Source organism: Diaporthe citri (genome assembly GCF_014595645.1).
Source record: "Diaporthe citri strain NFHF-8-4 chromosome Unknown scaffold_10, whole genome shotgun sequence".
Lineage (NCBI taxonomy): Eukaryota > Fungi > Ascomycota > Sordariomycetes > Diaporthales > Diaporthaceae > Diaporthe > Diaporthe citri.
In genome coordinates this window covers 1,768,340-1,791,628 of record NW_025064855.1, presented here as the reverse complement: position 1 = coordinate 1,791,628, position 23,289 = coordinate 1,768,340, and the positions used below count along the sequence as shown (strand labels likewise).

Below are 23,289 nucleotides of genomic sequence, written 5' to 3'. Positions count from 1 at the left end.
GATATTGATCGTTGACGGATTGACAGCCGAGAGCATGAACGAGTCGTCCAGGCGCCAGAGAGAAATGAGGACGCAAAGAATTGCCGCTTTCGGCTTGCGATTGAGTTTGATAGGCTGAGGGGCTATAGCATCCCCTGTCGATCTGTATAAACACAGACGTGGCCCCGTAAACTCTGAGACGAACAGAAACAAGCTTTGCGGGAACTAGCATGCACGAGCTTAGTTGAGGCAGACCTCAATTGACGAGTGGGCTTGTTGACCTGCAGGACCTGGTGCTGATGTCAAATCCCATGCTTCCAAGAGGGGATTAAATAGAAGGCCCCAAGGCACGGTATTGGTCCCTCTGCGCGAGTCCAGCTCTTATTCGCAACACGGAAGAAGCTCATTCGTGCCGAACACTTGGCATCGTCCTTACTTCAAGTTACCTTGTTGTGGCCGTTCACTGCCTCTCCGAATACGATGGCCAGCCCTTGCGACTTTATGCTGGTTCTAGTTGCTCTTGTGGGCTTTGGATATGCTGGTACTGTTCTCTGTGGGAAAAGACAAAGACGGGATACCTGGGCTAACAATTTGTGCAAAGTAGTGGACGTTTCCACGAGTTCTTTGGGCACCTTGGGTGCTCCAACACTACCCCTCTATCTCGCCGATCCAAATGTCAGTCCTCTTTCTCTACCTATTCGAGACGGTCCTATTGGCCCTCTGTGGAAGCCAAAATGCTCACACGCGTGTCAACAGGCTCCTGGCACTGTTCCTTGGGGCAATAGAACGGCCGAATCCACGAACCCCATATCGACATCCCCGATACAGGTAATTCTCTTCATGTCTGGAAGGAAGACACTTGATGGCCAAAAGAACAGCGTGCTAATTCCAAGACCTTTCCTGTAGGCGTGACCAGACAGGATAACCTTACAATTAGCAGAGGGACAATTGCCCCATCTGGCTTGCTCAAGCCCGCGCTGCTTGTCAACAATCAGTTCCCAGGCGTCAGTGCAACTCTGCAATTCCCTACTCAACTTCTTCCCTCAGCATGATGGCTCACATACACTTAGCCCATGATTGAGGCGAATTGGGGTGATTGGATCGAAGTTCAAGTCACCAATAACATTGCTGGACCAGAAGAGGGCACCGCAATTCATTGGCATGGGTAACACTAACCTCATCCTTTACCATGTTCAGTCTACTTGAGCTAAAATCCGCAGTCTCCCGTAGCAAGGTACACCATGGATGGACGGAGTCCCATCGATCACAGTACGTAGCGCACATCAACATTGTGGATGAGGCGTTCGACTAAGATGAGGTTTATCACAGCAATGTCCGATAGCCCCTGATAAATCATTTACGTACAGGTTTAAGGCGTAAGTCTTCAAACTTTCAACTGCTTTCTTTCGGCTAACCCGCCACAGTCAACGCCCTGTGAGTCGAGCAGCAAGTTCAGATCAACTAAGGATCTACCAACTGATGTTGAGATTTGGTCATAGGGGTCGTGTTGGTGGCATTCTCACTACAGCGGGCAATATGCTGATGGACTGACTGGACGTAAGACTATTCGATTCAGATATTGAGATGATTTTGGCTGGGCTGGCACTAACCTGCCTTAGCAATCGTCATCTACGGGCCGCGAAACGCCGAGTTTGACGTTGATCTGGGTCCCATCATGTTGTCTGACTTGCGCAATGCCGACTACAACGCAGTAGATGGAAACGTTACGAGCTTCACGTTCCCAGAAACAATCTCGCCAGAGGTGACTTGGCAGCCCCCAATGTTCAAGAAGCTTCTTAATTTGCGCGAAGCTGACGAGTCTCCGGCTGAAAAAGATTACCAGACTCTTTCCTCCGGCCGATGCCAACATGATGCAAGGCCGAGCAGCAACCGCGGCACAATGCGGGGGACTGGGTGACACCGGTCTGAACTGTGTGAACACCCCGGATATTCCCAAGTTTCGTGTGACCACCGGGAATGTTGGAATATTCTAGATATCTAGGCTATTATTAATACGGGATATCCTTTTCCCCATATATTTGCCACTATACGAAGGATAATAACTATAAATAGGGGCCTTCCCTCCCGTAAAATAAACATTAGCTAGCCTAATAAACTAAGCATTCAACGCTATTATTTAATAGGTTATAAGGCCCAAAGCTTACCTAAAACGGCAACGCTAACCTAATATGGAAAACGTACATTACATAACACCCCTAATCGCCACCACTTCTTAAACCTTTTAAATAAAACAAGCTTTATACTTAAAGACATACCTTTTAACCAATTACTTAATTAAGCTAATTAATAAGCTCTTAATTAATTAAATCGCCTTATTTAACATTATAAATCAATCTCATCTCCTAATCCAAAGCCTATATATAAAAACCACACCTTTTCTACCTAAATACTTAACCATTTCTCCATTAATACTTAATCTACCTATATAATTTATATATTATTTAAAAGCCCTTATTAAGAATAATAAAAGCGTTTTTTTAAATTTTAAAAACTATATTAAATTAATATTAAAAACATAAATTTTAATGAAATTATAATAATCCTTAAAACTCCCTTAAAAATACTTAACTATATTTTAGCTATCTTTAATTTATAATACCTTAAAAATATATTATTTAAAAGCTCTTTTTCTTTTCTTTATAATTATATTATTTTAATATTTATATCTTTATTTCTTAACTTATTAAATTTATTTAAAATTTATTATATTTTTTTCTTTATTATCTTAATTATCTTAATAAATACTTTATTTATTTATTTTAAAATAGCATTTCTTAATAAATATAATGTTTTACTTCTTAATAAAATAAAAAACTATATATATTAAAGCATTAAAATTTAAGCTTAGCTTAAGAAAGAAAATATTATTAAGAATAATCTTAAAAATCTTTTTTAAGGCTTATCTTTAGCTTAAAATAAAAAAGCCTTTATTAATATTAAATTTATATATAAATAAAAGTTTATTATATTTATAAAAGATATAAATAATGCTTAAAAAGCGTAAAATATACTTAAATTTCATTATAAATTCTTTAAGTTTATAAGCTAATATTTACTTTATAAAGAGTTCTTTAATATTAATTTTAATAATTTTAAGATTATAAAAGAATATATTAATAAATTAAAGCTTTTTTTAAAGGATTTAAAGGTTAATAATATAATTCTTTTTAAATAAATTATAATTAGCTAAATTCTTTATAGCTTAAATAATAAATATATTAACTTTATTTAAAATATAACTTAAAGTTTTAAAAAAGATTTAAATGCTTATATAATTAAATTTCTTTTCTTTAGCTTATTAAATAAAAGTAAAGGGAAACCTTTTAAATTATTTAAAAAAGCTTTATATATAAAGGGTAAGAAAGATAAGAAAAAGACTATTATATGCTTTAATTATAAAATAAAGGGGCATACTTAAGAGAATTACTATTTCCTTTATTTAAATAAGGTACTTGCTAGTTAGAAAATAAATAAATAAAGAAAAGAAAAAGAAAAAACTATTTTTTTAAGGAAGAATATAAGCTGAGAGAAATGAAAGAAAATGTAAGAGTAACTCCTAGCTTTATTAGCTAGTATAAAGTTTTTTATGGCTTTAAAAAGCGCTTAGGAAGAACTTATAGCTTATATAGCTATAAATAATTTAATAGAAAATATTAAATATAATAAGAATTTATTAAATCTCTTATAACTTTCTTTTAATAACTTAATGGAAATTAAGGTAAATAACTAATGGGAATAAAGGTTTTAAATTTAATGTCCCTTATGAATTCAAAGTAAATTCATAGGGAATTTCTCTATTTAAATATATACATAATAAATTCATTATAAAACCATATATTTACAGTAAATTCACTATAAAAGTATTATAAATTCATAAGTGCTTATAAATTTATAATGAATTCATTATAAATTTACCATAATCCATCTATATTGCATTAAATTCCTTCTTATAAATAATTTACTTTTAAGCATAATCTTTTTATAATATTAATAAGTAATTTAAATTTAGGTAAATTTAAAAAATGGTAATAAACGGAGAGTTTAAACCTTAGGAGCTATCTTAATAGCAATGAAAGGTAATAAAGAAAATATAAAAGTCCTTAATAAGATATCTTAACTATTATTATAAACTTTAAATATTAAAGAAAAATAATTATATAAATATATTTATAATTTAGCTAAAATATTTAATATAATAAAAGCAATTAATAATAATGCTAAAGGGTTTTTCTTATAAATAATATAATAAACTAACTTTTATTCCTAAGTAAATAGCGAAGTATACTTTAATTTAATATATTAATAAAACTTAATTTATTTTTATTATGCTTAATAATAATAAAGCAAATTATATAAGGCGAGTTTATTAAAGTAATTAATAATAAAGCAATTAAGCTAAGGATATATATAAATAGCGCTATAATATAAAGAATGTAATAATTAAATATAGCAAGGTTTTAGGTTTAATTTACTTTTATAACATTATAATAAGAGTTTTAGTTATTATTATAAATTTATTATAAATTTATTATAAATTCATTAAGCATTATCCTTAAAATAAAATAAATAAAATAATAAGTATAGTTATATGCTTATAAGATAGGTTAAGCTATATATATAAATATTATAGCTATTAATATATTTTATTTTTATAATATTCCTTTATATTAATATAAAATCATTAATTTATAAATTAATTAATATATTAGTTATTAAAAGAAAAAACTTAAATTACTTTTATTTATAATAAACTTTTTTAAGATAAAGCAAAATAAAAATAATATTATTTTCTTTTAGTTTTTATTATAATAAAATATAAGTATAATTATATAATTATAAGATTTTTAATATTTAATTTTGCTTAATTAATATTAATAGCATTATTATTGCTATAATTATTATTAATAGTTCCCTAAATTATATTAATTACATTATTAATAATATTAATAATAATTAAATTAACCTTATTATTAATTAATATATAATACTTTATTATGTTATAGGTTTTAATATAATTAATTAAATTAGCTATGCAATTATATATAATATCTTAGCTAATAGTAATTAAGGAGTTGCTAAACTTAGCCTTTTAAGCATAAATAATAATTAAGTAATTAATTTAATTATTTTTATTATAATAAATCTTAATAATATTAAAGTTTTAATTTATATATAATAATTTATATAAAATAAAGCTAATAAAGATATAATTAATTTTATTATTTAAATTAATAAAGCGTAAAATATTAACGGCCTTATATAAATTAATAAAGAAAATATATAAAATTAAAGTTATAATAATATACTTATTATAAGCAAAAATAATAATAATGTATTAATTATTAATATTAATTATATTATTGCATTAAGTAAAATGGCTATTAAGGAGGTTAATAATGATAAGATAGCGTAAATTAAACTTAAGGTTAATAATCTCTTTAAACTTATTTATAAATATAGTAATATTTATATAAAAATTCTTAATCTTAAGAAATATAGTAATAATAATTGGGTTTACCTTTTTAAACTAGGTAGTATTAACCTTTTTTTTAGCTGGAAATGTAAATAGATTATTAAAATTAAACTTTAAGGTGGTTAAGTAAATAGGCTTGGTATTATTCTTATTATTATTAAGGAAGTTAATAATTGCTTTATGCTTGCAGCTAAGAGTAAATAGGCTAAAATTAAGGTTAAGGTAATAAAGAATATTAATAAGGAATTAAAGCTTTTAAGCCTTATTAAATAATTAGCTAACTTTAATAGCTAGCGTTAAAATAATAGCCTTATTAATCTTAGTATTAATAGTTTACTTAATTAAGTATATGCTTAAGTTCTTAGCTATATAGGTAAGGGCGGTTGCGATAAAAATAATAGCAATAGCTTTCTTATTAATAATTAAAATCTTCTTATTTTAATGAATAAATTAATTATATAAATTATAAGCTTGGTTTTTAAAAGGTATATTATATTAATGGTTTTATAATATATCTTGGTAATAAATATTAAGGGATGAGCTATATAAGTATAGGCTTGGTGGGTTATTATAATGGTTATAGGTAGGGAAGTTAGTTATATGCTTTTGCTTATCTTCTTTTATTAATTCTAAGTCCTTTAATATTTACTTATCTTTTTATATAGCATTATAAAGATTTTAATTATAGTATAATAAGCTATTATAATTAATTTAGCAAAGAATAAGGTATTAATTAATAAATAATTTAACTTATATCTTAATAATAAAGCGTTTAATGGGATAATTAAGCAGGAGGTTATAAGAAATAAAGACATTATATTTAACGTTATAGTTAGGAAAGCTATTATATCCTTCCTTATAAAGGGTTTATTAAAAAACCTTGTAATTGCCTTAATAATAAGTAAGCAGATTATTATAACAAGTTATAATAATATATATATAAAGAAATATATATATTTCTTTATTATATAAATAAGCTGCTTAATAATAGCTAATTATTAATAGCTTGCTAACCTTATATAGCTTAGCTATAAGGTAATAATACTTAAATATGCAACTTTATTATAAATATATTATATTAAGATCTTAATTAATTAAGTATAAAATTATATAAAAGTTTAGTATAATAAGATTATTAATTTTAATAAGTTTATAATTATAATAATATTAACTTATTATAAATAAATAGCATTATAAAATAATGAAATTAATAATAATCTTTAAGATAATATAATAATAATTAATTAATAAAATAATTAATTAAACTTAATAATAAATAATATTAATAAAAGCTAAAAGGATATATTATAAAATTATAAATAATTAAATTAATATAGCTAAGAAAGTTAATTAAATATATTAATTTATTATAAATTTATAATAAATTATTTATACTTAAGTAATTATTTTTTAAATAGCTTATATATTGCTTTAATATAATAAAGCTATAATAATAGGGCTATTATTAATCCTCCTTTTTAATAACCTTTCTTATTTAATAAATAAACTTAGCTAAAGAATATTTCCTAGCTTAAAAAGCAAAGGTTTTATTATAATATAGCAATTAACTTATTAATAAAGGGCCTTTATTTTAGCCCTTTATATTTTAAAGTTTTTAACCAACTTATTAACTTATAAATAATAAGCTAATATTTATATATTATAATAATATAAATAATTTATTTATTTAATAAAATACTTAATAATTATTAAGCTTTAGCTTACTTTATAATCTTGCCTTTAAATAATCCTTTTTATTTTATAATATTTAAAAGCTTTAAGGTTTTTAGCCTTATCTTTAATAATATTTATAGTTTTTATTAATAAAAAATTATAATTATATAAGTTAAAGCTTAATAATTAAATTAAGAATAATTAAATAATTAAGATTATTATATATATATTTATATATAGCGAAAGCATTAATTAATATATAAACTTACCTATCTTTTTTTAAACCTTAAATAATTTTATTTATTATTAAGAAAACTTATATATTAATTTCTTTAATAAATTATATTTTTTTCTTAAGAATATATATACTTAATTCCTTAATTAAAACTATATTTAATAATACTTTTTATTATATTATTATTTAGCAGCTATTTAAGCTTTAATAATTATAATTTAAGCTTTTTTTTAATATAATTTATAAAGTTAAGTAAGTTCTTAATTTATTAATAATAATAATATAAATAAATTAAAGTTATAAAGCATTTAATTAATAAAATACTTTATTATTATATTATATATATTATTAAGATTAAATTATAATAATAATATTAAATTTATTTATTTATAATTTAAATAAATAATTATTATTATTTATATTATTATTTTAATTATTTAATTCTTAATTTTAAATTAATTATTAATTTATAAATATTATATAATAAAAAAGAAAAGTTTTAAGTTTAAACTTTTTTAAAGTTTTTATTAAAACTTAAAGAGGAATTTGCAATCTTAATTAAAAATAATGCATTTTAAGATTTCTTAATTACTTAAGTAAAGGGTTTTTAATATAACTTTTACTTAATTTTTTATTATATATATAATATTTCTTAAAATAATAAAAAAAGCTTTAATATATTTATTTATAATAAATAGGAATAAATTAAAAAAAGGGGCTTATAATATTTCTTATAAAGTATATATTATTAGTACTTTTAAAAGGTTTATAATAAAGTTTATAATAATAATATAAAATAATATTAATAATAAAAGAATAAGTTATATCTTTCTTAATAATTTATAATTATTATTTTAATTTATAGTATATATTAAGTAAATATTTAAATACTTATATATTTTATATTAATAATTTTTAATAATAAATAAATTTTTTAGCTTTTAATAAACCTTTTCTTTTTTAAAATAATATTTAAAATTATAAGTATTAGCTATAATAAGTTTTATTATTCTTAAAGAAATATATAATTAATGCTTTTTATTATAATTTTTAAAGTAAAGAAGATTATTATTATTTAATTTAAATAATATATTAATATTAATATTTAGCTATTAAAATTAGCTTTTAATTTTAAATTATTTTTTATTTTTAAAGTATGCCTTTAATATTTTATCCTTAAAGTTTAGGTTAAGTTAAGTTTTAAATAAAATATAAATAGTTAAATTAAGGAGTTTATTTAAAACTTTTTTATTATTAATAGCTAGTTAATATATTAATAATTATAATAATGCATTAATAATAATATTAATTATTCTTAATATATAATATATTAAGAGTTAATATTAGTTAAAGTATTTTAAGGTTAAGGTAAGCTTAAGATTTATTTTTATTTTATTTATTATTTTTATAAAGATATAATTAATAATTTTAATAATTATAGCATAATTAATTAAAATATAAATTAATTATAAATAATTAAATTTAATTATAATTTAAAGCTTTTAAATTAGCTATATAAGGCATGTTATCTTTAATTTAATTAGCTAATATTTTTTTTTAATTATATTAATAATTTTGCTTAAGTATATTATTAATTATATTTAAGATCTTAATATTAATCAATATTTATTTTATTTCCATTTTTTTATTAATTAAAAATAAATACCTAAAAACTTAACTTCCTTTAATATATTAAGTTAAATAAATAATGGTTTATTTAAGTTATAATAAAAGAAAGCATTTAAACTTATTAAAGCTATTTAAAAATTAATAAAGGCATAAAGTTCCTTTATAATAAAATTAAAATTAGCTTTTCTTATATATTATTTCTTAAAGTTACCTTTAAATAGCTTATTTTTAACTTTTATTATAATAAGTATTTAAGATTTTTTATATTATAATAAATTAATTCTTTAATTAAAATATAAAATAAAATACTAAAGATATTTTATAAATTTAATAAACTTTTTTAATTATTATAAGATAAAAGAAAATTATAGCTTTATAATAATTTAAATTTAATTAATGGTATTATATATTTTTAAGTTATTAATATAAAAGTTAAGCAATTTTATTAATAAGTATCTTAAAAAGAATTTCTTAAGGGAGAAAAATAAATTCTTAACTTTAAATAAGCTAAAGATTATTTATAAATATTATAAATATTTTATAATTAAATTAAAAAATATAATAATATTATTAATAAAGGTAATAATAAAAAAGCTATATAATTATAAGATATAATTTATATATCTTTAAATATAAATAAGAAAGTTATAAAATTCCATTATTATTACTTTAAATTATTCCTATCCTTAATAACTTATAATAATATATTTATCTTAATATAGCTTATAAATTATAAATTAATAAAAGAAAATATTAATATTTATTATAAATAAATAGCCTTTATTATATATTTATTATATAATATTAAATTAAAAAGAAAAAGGATAAGTATTTAAAATAATAACCTTATTTAATACTTTTAAGTTTATTATTATTTAATTTTTATATTAGCTATAAATAATTTATTAAATAATAAAGATAAGTAATTTAAAAAAAGTAGCTAATATTATTTATTTTACTTTTTCTTTTTAATAAAGGCTATTTATAAGTTTATTTATTATTTTTTAATTTTTTTTACTTAAGTAATATAAATATTTATTAATTTTATAATTTTATTAATTATTTATTAATAATATCTTTATTTATTAATTTTTTAATATATTAATTAATTTATTATTTTTAAATATTTAATAATATTTTTAAATAAAATTTTTAGCTTTCTTTATAAATAAATTAAAAAATTAATAAATATAAATATTATTTAATAATTTAACTTTTAATAAGTTTTTAAATTTAAATATCTTTAACTTATTATTAAATTAAAGTTATTTTTAAAACTTTAAAAAATTATTTTATAATAATGCCTTAAAAGAATTATTTAATTAAGGCATTAATTAAGTATTTTAATATTATATTAATATATAATTTAAATCTTAATTTAAGTTATTAAAAAGATTTATAAAGTTAAATAAAGCTAAATATTAAAGAAAAAACTTATTTTAAATAATTAATGCTATATATATAAAAGCTTTTATTTTAATTTTTTAATTAAAAAGTTTTATATTATTATATATAAAAGAAATAATTACTTTTAAATAAAAGTTTTAATAAATATATATAAAGCATAGTAATTAATTTATTATAATAATATTTATAAAGTTATAGCTTATTAAGTTATTAATTTAACTTTTTTTTTAAGTTAAAATAAAAAGATTATATTTTTTTTAACTTTATAATAAATATTAATATAATTTAATATAAATATAATAAGATTATAATATTTATATTAATCTTAATTATATATATTTATTTAAGGGCTTTAGTAAAAATTATAATATTTATAAATATATTATTAAAGTATTTAAAGATAACTTTTTTTTTTAAGTTTAAAATATTAATTTAATAAGGAATTATAAACTTTTAATTTATTAATAAGCTAATATTTAAGTAATTAAGCATTTATACTTTAATGTATATAATAATAATTATTAAGTAGCTTTTTATAATAGCTTAATAAAATATATTAAACTTAATTTAATTAGTAATTTTAATATATTTTACTTTTTAAATATTAACTTTTATAGCTTAATTTATTATAACTTATAAAAAGTACCTTAAGTAATCTTAAGAAATAATATATTTTAAGGCTTTAATATTATAATAAATTATAAATAATAATTTATTTATAGCTTTTTAAGTTTATATATAAGCATAAGTATATAACTTATTATATAATAATAAGACTTTTAATAATTAATTTATATATAATATTAACTTATTTTAAATTATTTTATAAATAAATATATAAAAGTTTATTATTAAATAAGCTTTTAAGTATCTTTTAAGTAATAATTTTAATATAAAAGTAATATTATATTTATAATATATTTAATTAAAATTAAAGTAAAGGTATTTATTTAAATATAAGTTAATATTAATAAAGTAAAAGTTAAAGCTTATTTATATTAAATTATATAAATTTAATTTATTAATAAAATAATTAGCTTATTAATTCCTTTATTTAAATTAAATACTTTATAAATTAAATTATCTTTTATAATAAAATTTTTTTTTATAACTTTTAGCTTATTATTTATAAAGAAATAACTTTTAATAATTAATTTATTTTTATAATAAAAATTATATTAAAACTTATTATTATTTATATTAAATATTTAAATAATAATATTTAAAAAATTCTTAATATTATTTTATTAATTAAAGTATTAATAAAGTTATAAATTTAATTATATATTTTATTAAGGCTATTATAATTAATTTTAATTTTATTATAAGTTATTAATTAATAATTTTTAAGCTTAAAATAAGCTTATTTATTTATTTTAATTATTTTAAATTTATTAATAAATATTAAATAGCTTTTAATATTACTTTAAAATTATATTTTAAAATATAAAGTTTAAAATATAATCTTTAAAATAAAATAATTAAATTTATTAATATAATTAGCTTATTTTTAATATTTAAAAGTAAAAGTTTAATATATTAATATATATTAATAAAAGCATTAAGTAAGTAAGCTTAATTAAAATTAAAAAGTAAAATAATAATTATATTTTTTAAAAAGCTTTTTTTATTATTATTTAATTCTTTTATTATAAATATTAAATTTCTTACTTTTTTTATAATTTAATTTTAAATTTATAAAAGTTTTTATTAATAAAAAAATAATTAAAATAAAAAATAATTAATATTTTATTAATTTAATTTTATATATTTTAAGTTATAAAAAAAGTTAATTATTTAATTAATATTATAAATTAATAAATTTATTAAATATACTTTTAAATATTTTAATTATTAAATATATTTATTTAAAAATAATATTATTAATTTAATAAAATTTTAATAATATTTTATAAAATATAAAAATTATTTAATAAATAGCTTTTTTATAAAATTTAAGCTTTTAAACTTTCTTAAATTAATTTATAATATTTATTTTTATTAAATATTATTTAAAATTATAAATAAATAATGCTTAATAAATAAAAAGATAAATTATAACTTAATTAAGCTTTTTAATAAATATTATTTTATAAATATATTTTATATTAATTAATAAAGCTTTAAAGATTTTTTTAAATAATAATTTTTTTATTAATTTAAAATATTTAAATTAAATCTTAAAAATTATTTTAATTTTTATATAATTTAAATTACTTAATAATAATATCTTTAAAATCTTAATTATTATAAAAATTATTAAGCTTAAGTAAATAATTATTATTTAATAAATCTTAATGCTTTTAATTATAATTATATAATTAATTTTTTTTATTATCTTTTAATTAATATTTTAAATAAATATAATAATTATTTAATTAAAAAGTTTTTATTATTAAATTCCTATTTTATAATTCTTTAGCTAAGAAAATTTTATTAATAAAAAAAATATTTCCTTATTTAAATATTTTAAATAAAATTAAGTTTATTATTTAATTTAATTTTATATTAAATAATTATAAATAATATAATAATTTAATTTTAATAAATTTATAAATATTTTAATTAACTTTAAAATTAACTTAATTAATTTAAAAAACTTAAAATAATATTATTTATATAAATTATTATTAATTTAATTTTATTTTTTTTAAAAAATTTTATACCTTATATAAATAAAAATATTTCTTAATTAAATTAAAAATTATAAATTTTAAAATTTTATAAAAAATTAAAAAAAGCTTTATATAAATATATATAATATTAATATTTTAAATTTCCTTATAACTTTTTTAAATTTAAGTATAAAAATTAAAATTTTAAATAATTTAAGTATTAAACTTAATTTTAAAGAATTTTAAAAATTTTTAATAAACTTTATAATTTTAATTTTTTTTTAAATTTTCTTAATTATATAATAAAATATTAATTTATAAAATATAAATTTTATATATTATAAGTTAATAAAATATAATATATATAGCTTAATAATTAAAAATAATATTTAATTAATATTTTATAATTTAAATAAATAATAATTTATTAAAGCTTATATAAAAACTTAATATATTTTAATTAAAATTAACTTAAATAAATTTTATTTAATAATTTTTAATAAATAATTAAGCTTTTATATTTTATTAATTAATATAATTAATAATAATAATTATAATTATTAACTAAGTTTATATTTATTAAATATTAAATTTAAAAATTATTTTAAAATACTTTTAAAAAAGTTAAGCTTAATACTTAATTTCTTAAAATTAAAATATTTCTTTTTATTATTATTTAATTTTTAATTACTTTAAATTAAAGATTTTATAACTTTAATAAATTATATATAATAATATAATAATTATAAAAAATTTATTAAATAATAAATATTATTATAATATTTAATAAACTTTATATTTCTTTAAATATAATAAATAAAAAAATATTTACTTACTTAAAAATTATTATTTATAATTAAAATAATTATTAATATTTTTTTATTAATTAAAAATTAAAAAATAATAATAAAAATATAAAAAGAAATTATATATTAAATTTATATTTTATTTATAATATATTTATTATAAATTTATAATAAACCTTATTTTTTTTAATAATTTAAAAAAGCTTAAATTAATACTTATTTAACTTATTAATTATTAAAAATCTTATAACTTAATTTATAAATATTATAATATTATAATAATAATAATTATAATTTACTTAATCCTTTTATAAGGCAACCATATAGCTAAAGCATATAATTATAGCTATTATAATAATAAAAACAAAAGTTTAAAATTTAATATCCCCTGTAAATTTAAGGTAAATTCGCAAGGAATTTCTCTATTTAAATATATACATAATAAATTCACCGTAAAACCATACATTCACGGTAAATTCACCATAAAAGTATCATGAATTCACAGGTGCCCGTGAATTCACAGCGAATTCACCATAGATTTACCATAACCTATCCATACTGCATTAATAACCTTATATATACCCTATATATATATATAATAATAATAGCAGCTAATAATAATAAATCTATAGGAAATTAATAATATATAAATTTCATAAAAATAACTGTAAATATTATTATAAATATAATAAGTTTTAAAAATATATATTTCTTTAATATTATATATATAATTAATAAAATCGTGAAATAAAGTAATGCAGATATTATATTTATAAATAAAATAAGGGACTTAATAATTAAGTTTTTTAAAAATAAATATTATAAAAAGATTTTTTAATATATATTATATACCTTTTTTAAGTTTAAATATATTTAAATATAAGTGCATAAATAATAAAATTAAATTAAAATTAAAAGGAGATATTATTAAATTATACTTTTAAGAAATAAATAAGCTAATAACTTAAGAATATTAAAAAAATAGCTTATATTTTATAAGAATTAATATAATAAAATAAATAAATAAGCTTAAATATACCCCTTAAAAATATATATAACTTAATAAAATTTAAATATAAATATTAAAAATAAAAAAGAAATATATAAATAGTATTATAAATTAAGCTATATAAATATTTAAGCCTTAGAAATATTTCTTTAAAAAAATAAAATAAATATATTAATAAATAAACTTATTTAAAAATATATAAGTAATTATAAAATATATTTAAAAGCTAAGCATATAATTAAAATAAATAAAATTAACTTAAATAACTAAGTATATAATATACTTAAAAGAGTATATAATAATATAAGCAATTCCTTAAAACCTATATATAATAAATATAAATATTATATATTATTCTTTAATAAAAGAACTTAATATTTAAAAGTTTCTTTATTTAAAAATAAAAAAAAAGCATTAAAAGCTTTTAATAATTATAAAAATAAAGTAAAAAATAAATATAATAAAAGAATAAAAAAGTTCTTTATTAATAATAAAGGAAAATATATAAATAAAAGATTTAAAATCTTATTAAATAAATACTTTATAACTTATTATATAACGCCCTTATATATAAAAGAATTAAATAGCTTAATAAAAAAATTAAATTTAATTATAATAAATAAAGTTAAAAGCTTTTTATATATAGTAAATTTACCTATATATTTATAAAGAAAAGTAATAAAATATGCTATATATTTATATAATATTATACCTTATAAAGGCTTGGGGTATAAGTACTTTTATAAGGTAATAAATAAAAAGAAGCCTTATATAAATAACTTAAAATTATAGGGATTTATTATATATTTTTAAAATAATAATTATAAAATTAAATTAAAACTTAAAAATAAAAAGAACATATTATTAAATATAATCTTAAAATTAAATATATATTAAGTATAGGATATAAATAATAAAAAGCCTATATTAATTTAAAATATTTAAATATTAAAAGAGTAATATATAAATAATAATAATATTAATAATAATAATAATAATAATAATAATAATAATAATAATAATAATAATAATAATAATAATAATAATAATAATAATAATAATAATAATAATAATAATAATAATAATAATAATAATAATAATAATAATAATATATATATATATATTCCCAAAATTATAAGAATAAAGGGAAGAAAATTCCTTTTTTATTTTAAATAAAATAATAATTTAAGGGAATTTAAAAGATTATATATATATTATATAAGATATATTATTAAATAACCAAATATTTATATTAAATATTTAAGAAAATATATTAAAATACTGCTTAATTATAGCTAATATTAATAAACCTTTTTCTTTAAAAGAAGTATTAAATAACTTAAAAAAACCCCTATGGGTTAAATTTATGCTAAATAAAATATATAGTTTATAAAAACAAAATACTTATATAATAATGGATTTATTATTTAATTATATGGCTTTAAGGGAGAAATACATATATAAAAAGAAATTTATAAATAACTTAGTTATTATAAAGCTTAATTAAGTAATAAATAATAAAAATAATATTAAATTTAAATTTAAATAGGTTATTTAGGGATATAATTAAAAATTAAGCATAAATTATTTAAAGACTTTTTTTATAATTTGCTGCCTTAAAACTTATATTATGCTATTAATAATAGCTATAAATAAAAGATATTATATATATAATTATAACGTTAAAAACGCATTTTTATACTTTAATATTAATTTTAAAATATATATAAAATTACCTATATATATATATAATAAATTAAAATATAAAAATAAAGTTATAAAACTAAATAAAGCTTTATATAAGTTAAAATAATTACTTATGCTTTAATATAAATACTTAAAAAATATATTAATTAAGCTAGGATTTATTATTTATCTATATAATAAAGAGGTATTTATATACTTTAATAAATAAATTATATTTATATATTATATGGATGATATTATTATTATAAAACCTAATAATAATGATATAAATTTAATAATTAATAAATTATATAAGAATATAAAACTAAATTTTTAAAGAGATTTAATAAATTTCCTTAAAAATAATATATATATAAATAGAAAAGATAATTAAATAATTATAAATTAAAATAAATATATAAATAAAATATTAAAAAGATTTAATATAAAAGAAAAGGTTAAGAAAAAAGAAATAATCCCTTAACTTATACTATATACCCTTAATAGAAAATTAAAAAAATATATTAATTAAGCTAATAAAAATATTATAGAATTATATTAGCAATAAATAGGTTTTATATTATATGCTAGCTTAAAAATAAGGCTAAATTTAACTTATTTTATAAATAAGTTAGCTAAATATATAGCAAACTTAAAATTAAAGCATATAAAAGAATTAAATAAAATATAGGGATATATATATAAATTCCTATATATATTTAAAGTATATAATTACTTTGGAAATAATTTATAATTAATAAGCTATATAAATTTAAACTAGGGTAATAATATATTTATTGGAAAGAGCACCTTTAATTATATATTTAGCTTATATAATATTAATAATAATAATAATAATAAAATAAACCTTATAAGCTGGAATTCTTAGCTATAAAAAATACCAGCACTTTCTTTTATGAAAGCAAAATATATAGCTTTAAGAGAAGCTATAAAAGAAGCTAAATATTTATATAATTTATTGGAATATTTTAATAATAACTTAAATATTAGCTTTAATCTTAAGCTCCTTACCATATATATAAATAATAATGGGGCTAAGAAATTAGCTAAAAATACTTTATTTCATAAGAGAATTAAATATATAAATATTATATATTTATATAAGAAAAGTAATAGAAAATAATAAAGTAATATTAAAATATATAGATTTTAAGTAAAATTTAGCAAATTGGCTTATAAAATTAATAAATAAACTATATTATAAAGAGTTTAAAGAAAAGTATAGTTTAATAAAAAAATAATATAAAAATATTAAGCTAAAGAATAGAGAGATTTTTTATTTATATTATAATATGCGTAAAATAAATTAAGGTGTTTACTTTTTAATAATTAAGGTTAAGATTTTTTCCTTTATTTATAAAATATATAAATAAATAAAGCGGACTTAATTATATATATATATAATATTACCTTAAATATTAAAGGTTTTCCCTTAAAAGAAATAACTAAAATAATAAAGGTTTTTTTTTGAAAAATAAGTATTACTTATATGGCCTATATATACCATATATATACATAGTTATAATATACTTATACTGCGTTTATATATGTTTTATTTTATATAGAAAACGTATTTCTGTAGTGTATATAATATAAATAAAATTATGTGTAACTTTAATGTATAAAAATGCCGTGATATATTGTAGTCATTATAAAATAACTAGTGAATCCCATATAAAACTATAATTTAATATGTAATACCCTACTGGCTATAAGTTTAAGTTTAAGTAATAGTAAATTTTTAGGTTTTTTACCTACATATATATATATATATACTTATATAAGTGAGTTTTTTCCTTTTTTATAAGGTTTTCTTACTATATAGCGAATATTCCTTTTTTATAAATTTAATCCCTTATATATAATAAATAAATAAATAAAGGGAATTAGTTTAAGGGGGGCTGTTGGAATATTTTAGATATTTAGGCTATTATTAATACGGGATATCCTTTTCCCCATATGTTTGCCACTGTATGGAGGATAATAACTATAAATAGGGGCCTTCCCTCCCGTAGAATAGACGTTAGCTAGCCTAATAGACTAAGCATCCAACGCTATTATTTGACAGGGAAAAGGGTGAAGATGAGGCTGATTAACCACGGTGGTGATTCAACCCAGAGGTTTGGTATTGATGGACACAAGTTAATGGTCATCGCCAATGATTTTGTCCAGGTTAAGCCATACCAGACTGATTTCGTTACAGTCGCTGTCGGCCAGCGCACTGATGTTGTCTTCGAGGCGACAGGAAATCCTGGCGAAATGTTCTGGATGCGAGCTCAAGTCGTATTTTGTCCTCCAAGCCTCACGAAACAGGTGGAAATGTTAGGGGCCTTGAATTACGACGGAGCCGATACAAATGCTCAACCGACGACGAGCCAAACGGCGGACGCGAATTTGACCAACTGTCAGAACGTGAGTTGCTCTTTGCATTGTTCCAAGACCGTCAAATACCGGCCATAGGGCTAAATCTAAGCTCTAATACTCCGTGACTATAGGACGACCTGAAGATCACCAAGCCGTATTATCACATGCCACTCGAGGAGCCCGATACCAAAATCGAGTTCTTCACCTTCTTCACAATCAACGAGAAGCTGGAGTACCGATTCACGATGAACACTCAACTCGAAAATGTCGTGCAGATCGGCCGGCACTTCTACCAAGGCAACTACAGCAGCCCGATCCTCCGCGACGCGCAGCCAGGAGGCGCGGCGCAGAGATTCGGCCAAAAGAGCCGCGTGTACGATTTTGGCACCAACAAGACTGTCCGCGTCGTAGTGAACAACCCTTTCATAATCCAGAACATGCACCCTATGCACCTGCACGGCCACGACATCCAGCTGCTCGCCACGGGGGACGGCCCATGGGACGGCAAGACGCTGGAGACAGAGAACCCCATCCGCAGGGACACGGTGATGATGCCGCTCAACGGGCACATCGTGTTTCAGTACACCTTAGACAACCCTGGCATCTGGTCGCTGCACTGTCACATCCCGTGGCACCTGGCCGACGGCCTCTTGGTCAACTGTATGGAGCGGCCGGATGAAATCAAGGCGCAGTATGCACAGATACCCCAGATTATGCAGGAAACTTGCGACTCATGGAATTCTCAGCGGCCAAGTTTGAGTGTGCCGGATGAGAACTGATGAGATGCGCGAGGAACAACTGCACGAAGGGCAGAGGTCATCGGGCCGGTGACTGTAGCTGGATTAGAGGGTGTATTTCCCTACAGCTGAACCAATCTAGGTGCTGAGTATCAGTATTCGTGAAATTTGAAATAATCGTTTATCTAAATATCTAATATTGCATTCAATCTGTTCTCGAACGCACGACGGGCAATTTTGGAGGTCGGCGCAAAAATATGAAACGCGTGCGGTACGCCCTCGTATAAATGGAATTCAACGGGGACACCGGCCTTGACAAATTTTTGTACGTATTCGAGCACCTCATAGAGGAGGTTGTCCAGCTGTGCCACGTCGATATACATACGCGGGAGGCCTTGAACATGCTCGTCACTGATCCGAGCCGCAGCTGCGTACGGCGGCACCCTTCCAGATCTGTGCAGCTCCCCGAGATACGCCGCCCAGCTCGTCACCCTGTCGACCATGTTGAAGACGTCGCGCCCTCCGGTGTGGTCCGTCTCCGTCCGGTCGTCTATCATCGGGTAGATCAAGATCTGCTTGGAAAGGGGCGGCGAGAAGCCCCGGTCCCGCGCCACCATCGCGAGGGCCGCGGCGAGCCCCCCGCCGGCGCTCTCGCCAAACAGGGCGATGCGTTTCGGGTCGATGCCCAGCTCGGCCGCGCTGGACCGGATCCATGCAAGTGCCGCCCAGCAGTCCTCGAGGGGTGTGGGGAACGGGTTCTCTGGAGCCAGGCGGTAGTCGATGGACAAAATCTCGGCCCCTGCCGTGACATAGGGTACCAGGTCTGGCATGACATCTGCAGCGCTCACAGTGTTGTATCCGCCGCCGTGAATGTGCACAACGGCCGGGCCGGGAAAGGAGCGTGAGCCTGTGGGTTCTTTCTTGCGGTAATGGTAGATTGGAACCTCGTGGCCGTCCTGGCTGCGGGCATATCGGATGGTCTGCTCAATATCTTCGGGCAGCGTGAAGGGGTTGGCTCTGACCCTGGCCTCGATCTTCTTTCTCCGGCCCTCAACGTCGTGGAGTGGAAGACATTCTCGCATCTGCGCACTCTCCAAGACCGATCTCGCGAGCTCGTACCACTCAGGATCGTATCTCAGCTCAGACATTGTATTCACGACGGACTCCGCTATTGTGTCCCAGAGGGCTGCGTATTCTTGAACTAGTAGCATAAAATGGGTTGAGGAGTCAACAACCATTGTCAAAATCTGAACATCTGAGGGGGTGACGACTAATAAGGGTTTAGGTTAGTACAACCGATCCCAGCGGCTAATTCGCTCTTGTGGCGATCCAACAATATGTCGGTCGTTCGACCGAGCCAATTATTCCCTATAAATGGTGACTACCGTGCAGAGTACATATGCAGTAATACACAACATCACTGGCGAGTTATCCGGTCCCCGCTCAGAGCCCCGAAGGGCCCCCAGACCGTCTACTAAGATACTACTTACCTGCTCTTCGGTGGCCCGCCTTCGGCCCCTCCCCCTTCTAGCCAAAGCACACAGCAACGTTTCCTTCGGAACATTTGATGATATTCGAGACTTCGTCACACACCACAGTTTATGCCATAATGACAAGATGCCCCAAGAGCCTTTTGCCGATGATCTGAAAGACACTATGAGCACGCCTCCGTCTTCTCTTCGTATCAGAACAGTGGGGGTTATCGGTGCCGGCCTCAGCGGCATCGTTACGGCTGCGCATTTGCTGCGTTCTGGAATGAATGTCACTGTTTTCGAGCGATCGGACAGTCCTGGTGGTGCCTGGAAGTTCAGCCCACAAGCAGATCGGGACCCGCCGTTTCCCAACATTCGACCACCGGCCGCAGACTGGCATGAACTAGAAGAATTGCGAGCAAGTGGACTGGACCTCGAGGGCGCGCTGAAAATATTCGACCCACCGGGCCCAGTGTATGCTAATATGAAGAGCCGGGGCAGTGAGGGAATCATGCGCACCTCGCTTGAGGACTGGCCGGAGGGGAAACGCGCGCCCTTGGATCATACCGACGTGGTCGCTTATCTTCAGCGAATTGCTCGGATTCATCACGTCCAGGAGAGAATTCTCTACCGCACGCAGGTCGAATCGGTTCTCAAGGGCGCCGAGGACGACAAATGGCAGATCCAGACCTCGAAGCTGACTGCTTCCTCCTCGAGCTACACACTAAGCAAGGAGTCCTGGAGCTTTGACGCCGTTGTGGTGGCTTCAGGCAGATACGGCCCGCCGCGTGTGCCCGACATACCAGGACTCTCCACATGGAAGCGCAGATTCCCAGGCCGAGTGACGCACGCAAAGCAATACCGCTTTCCCGCGCCCTACCGTGGCAGAACGGTGCTGATCATCGGGGCGCACATTTCGGCCTTGGAGATCGCAAACGAGCTTGTCAAGGACGGCGCCCGGGTTTACCAGAGCGCCAGAGACACCAGAGCTGATTTCAGAGACAAAGTGAATCACGAAAATGCCGAGAAAGTGGCCATGGTCGCCGAGTTTACTCTCGGGGGCGGCAACGTGGCTCAACGCACGCTAGGCCCGACGACTTTAGATGATGACAGGCCCATTCCAGGGAAGGCACGCCTTCAAGATGGTCGGGTCATAGAAGAAATCCACCATGTCATAATTGCGACGGGCTACCTGACCGTGTTTCCATTCCTTGGTCCCTTGCTACAACAACCGGATACTACAGCCTTGCAAGACGCAGACGAAACGGTCGTCACTACTGCCGACGGCAGGACGGTTCACAATCTACACGAAGACATATTCTACATCCCCGACCCAACTCTCGCATTCATAGGCGTCTCTCACTTCGCATCGACCTTTTCACTATACGACTTCCAGGCCCAGGTCCTCGTTGTCGTGTTCTCAGGCAAAGTCCGGCTCCCCCCAAAAGCCGAGATGCGGGCGGAACAGAGGCGCAGGAAGGACCGGTTGCTGCCCGGGACTGTCATCAATAGCATATTCCTGTTGGACGACTTCGTGATTGGCAGGCTGATGCGTTGGGCCAATAAGGATTTGGTGTCTGGTGGGCATGAGCCACTTCTGGGGCCAGACCCCAGGTGGTGGGATGCGTTCAGGAAGGAGAGAGAGGGTGCCCGGCCTCTTCTTGCAGACTTGCAAGATAACTATTTAGGCACTTACGGAGTCGACTGGCAAATGCTGGCCAGTACCTAGTCCAATATGGATTAGGATAAAGCCCTGTGTGGTTGTGGACATGGAAGCTCAAAGACCCTACCTAGGTACGGCTCTGAATGAGACAAAATATACTTGTACTGTTGCTCAACTCCAGAGTCAGCCTGTAGTTCGGAACTCTCTGAGACCAGGAGCCAAGGAGCTCACTGGTCTTGCCTTGTGTGAATGCTGAGGGATGACCGTACAATTTCAGATACACCTTTGGCCCAGCCAGCGTCTTCTGATGATCGAATCGCACGGCAACAATTCAGCCAGCTAAGTAGTAAATGAATTTTCATTGCTTTTGGAATAGTATTTCTCAAGCCTTTTTTTCGAGCACCGTATCCATCCCATCCAGGCCGCAGCCGTTTCATAGTCCTTGTCGTGCACAGCAGATAGTATGATGGTAGCATACATTAAACACAGACCGCTGTC

The 23,289-nt window shown here is 24.1% G+C and overlaps 3 protein-coding genes across 3 annotated transcripts; 2 read left to right on the top strand and 1 right to left on the bottom strand.

The window, feature by feature from the left end:
• Positions 1–18,637: 18,637 nt before the first annotated feature.
• INS49_003708 (uncharacterized protein) lies at positions 18,638–19,698 on the top strand (the record flags this gene model as incomplete). Its single annotated transcript, XM_043164499.1, has 2 exons — positions 18,638–18,967; positions 19,051–19,698. 2 exons carry the CDS (start codon positions 18,638–18,640, stop codon positions 19,696–19,698), a joined length of 978 nt encoding a protein of 325 aa, XP_043019264.1.
• Positions 19,699–19,841: 143 nt separating this feature from the next.
• INS49_003707 (uncharacterized protein) lies at positions 19,842–20,804 on the bottom strand (the record flags this gene model as incomplete). Its single annotated transcript, XM_043164498.1, has 1 exon — positions 19,842–20,804. The coding sequence occupies one exon, from the start codon at positions 20,802–20,804 to the stop codon at positions 19,842–19,844; it is 963 nt and encodes a 320-aa protein (XP_043019263.1).
• Positions 20,805–21,273: 469 nt separating this feature from the next.
• Positions 21,274–22,877, top strand: INS49_003706 (uncharacterized protein; the record flags this gene model as incomplete). Its single annotated transcript, XM_043164497.1, has 2 exons — positions 21,274–22,708; positions 22,873–22,877. 2 exons carry the CDS (start codon positions 21,274–21,276, stop codon positions 22,875–22,877), a joined length of 1,440 nt encoding a protein of 479 aa, XP_043019262.1.
• Positions 22,878–23,289: the final 412 nt, after the last annotated feature.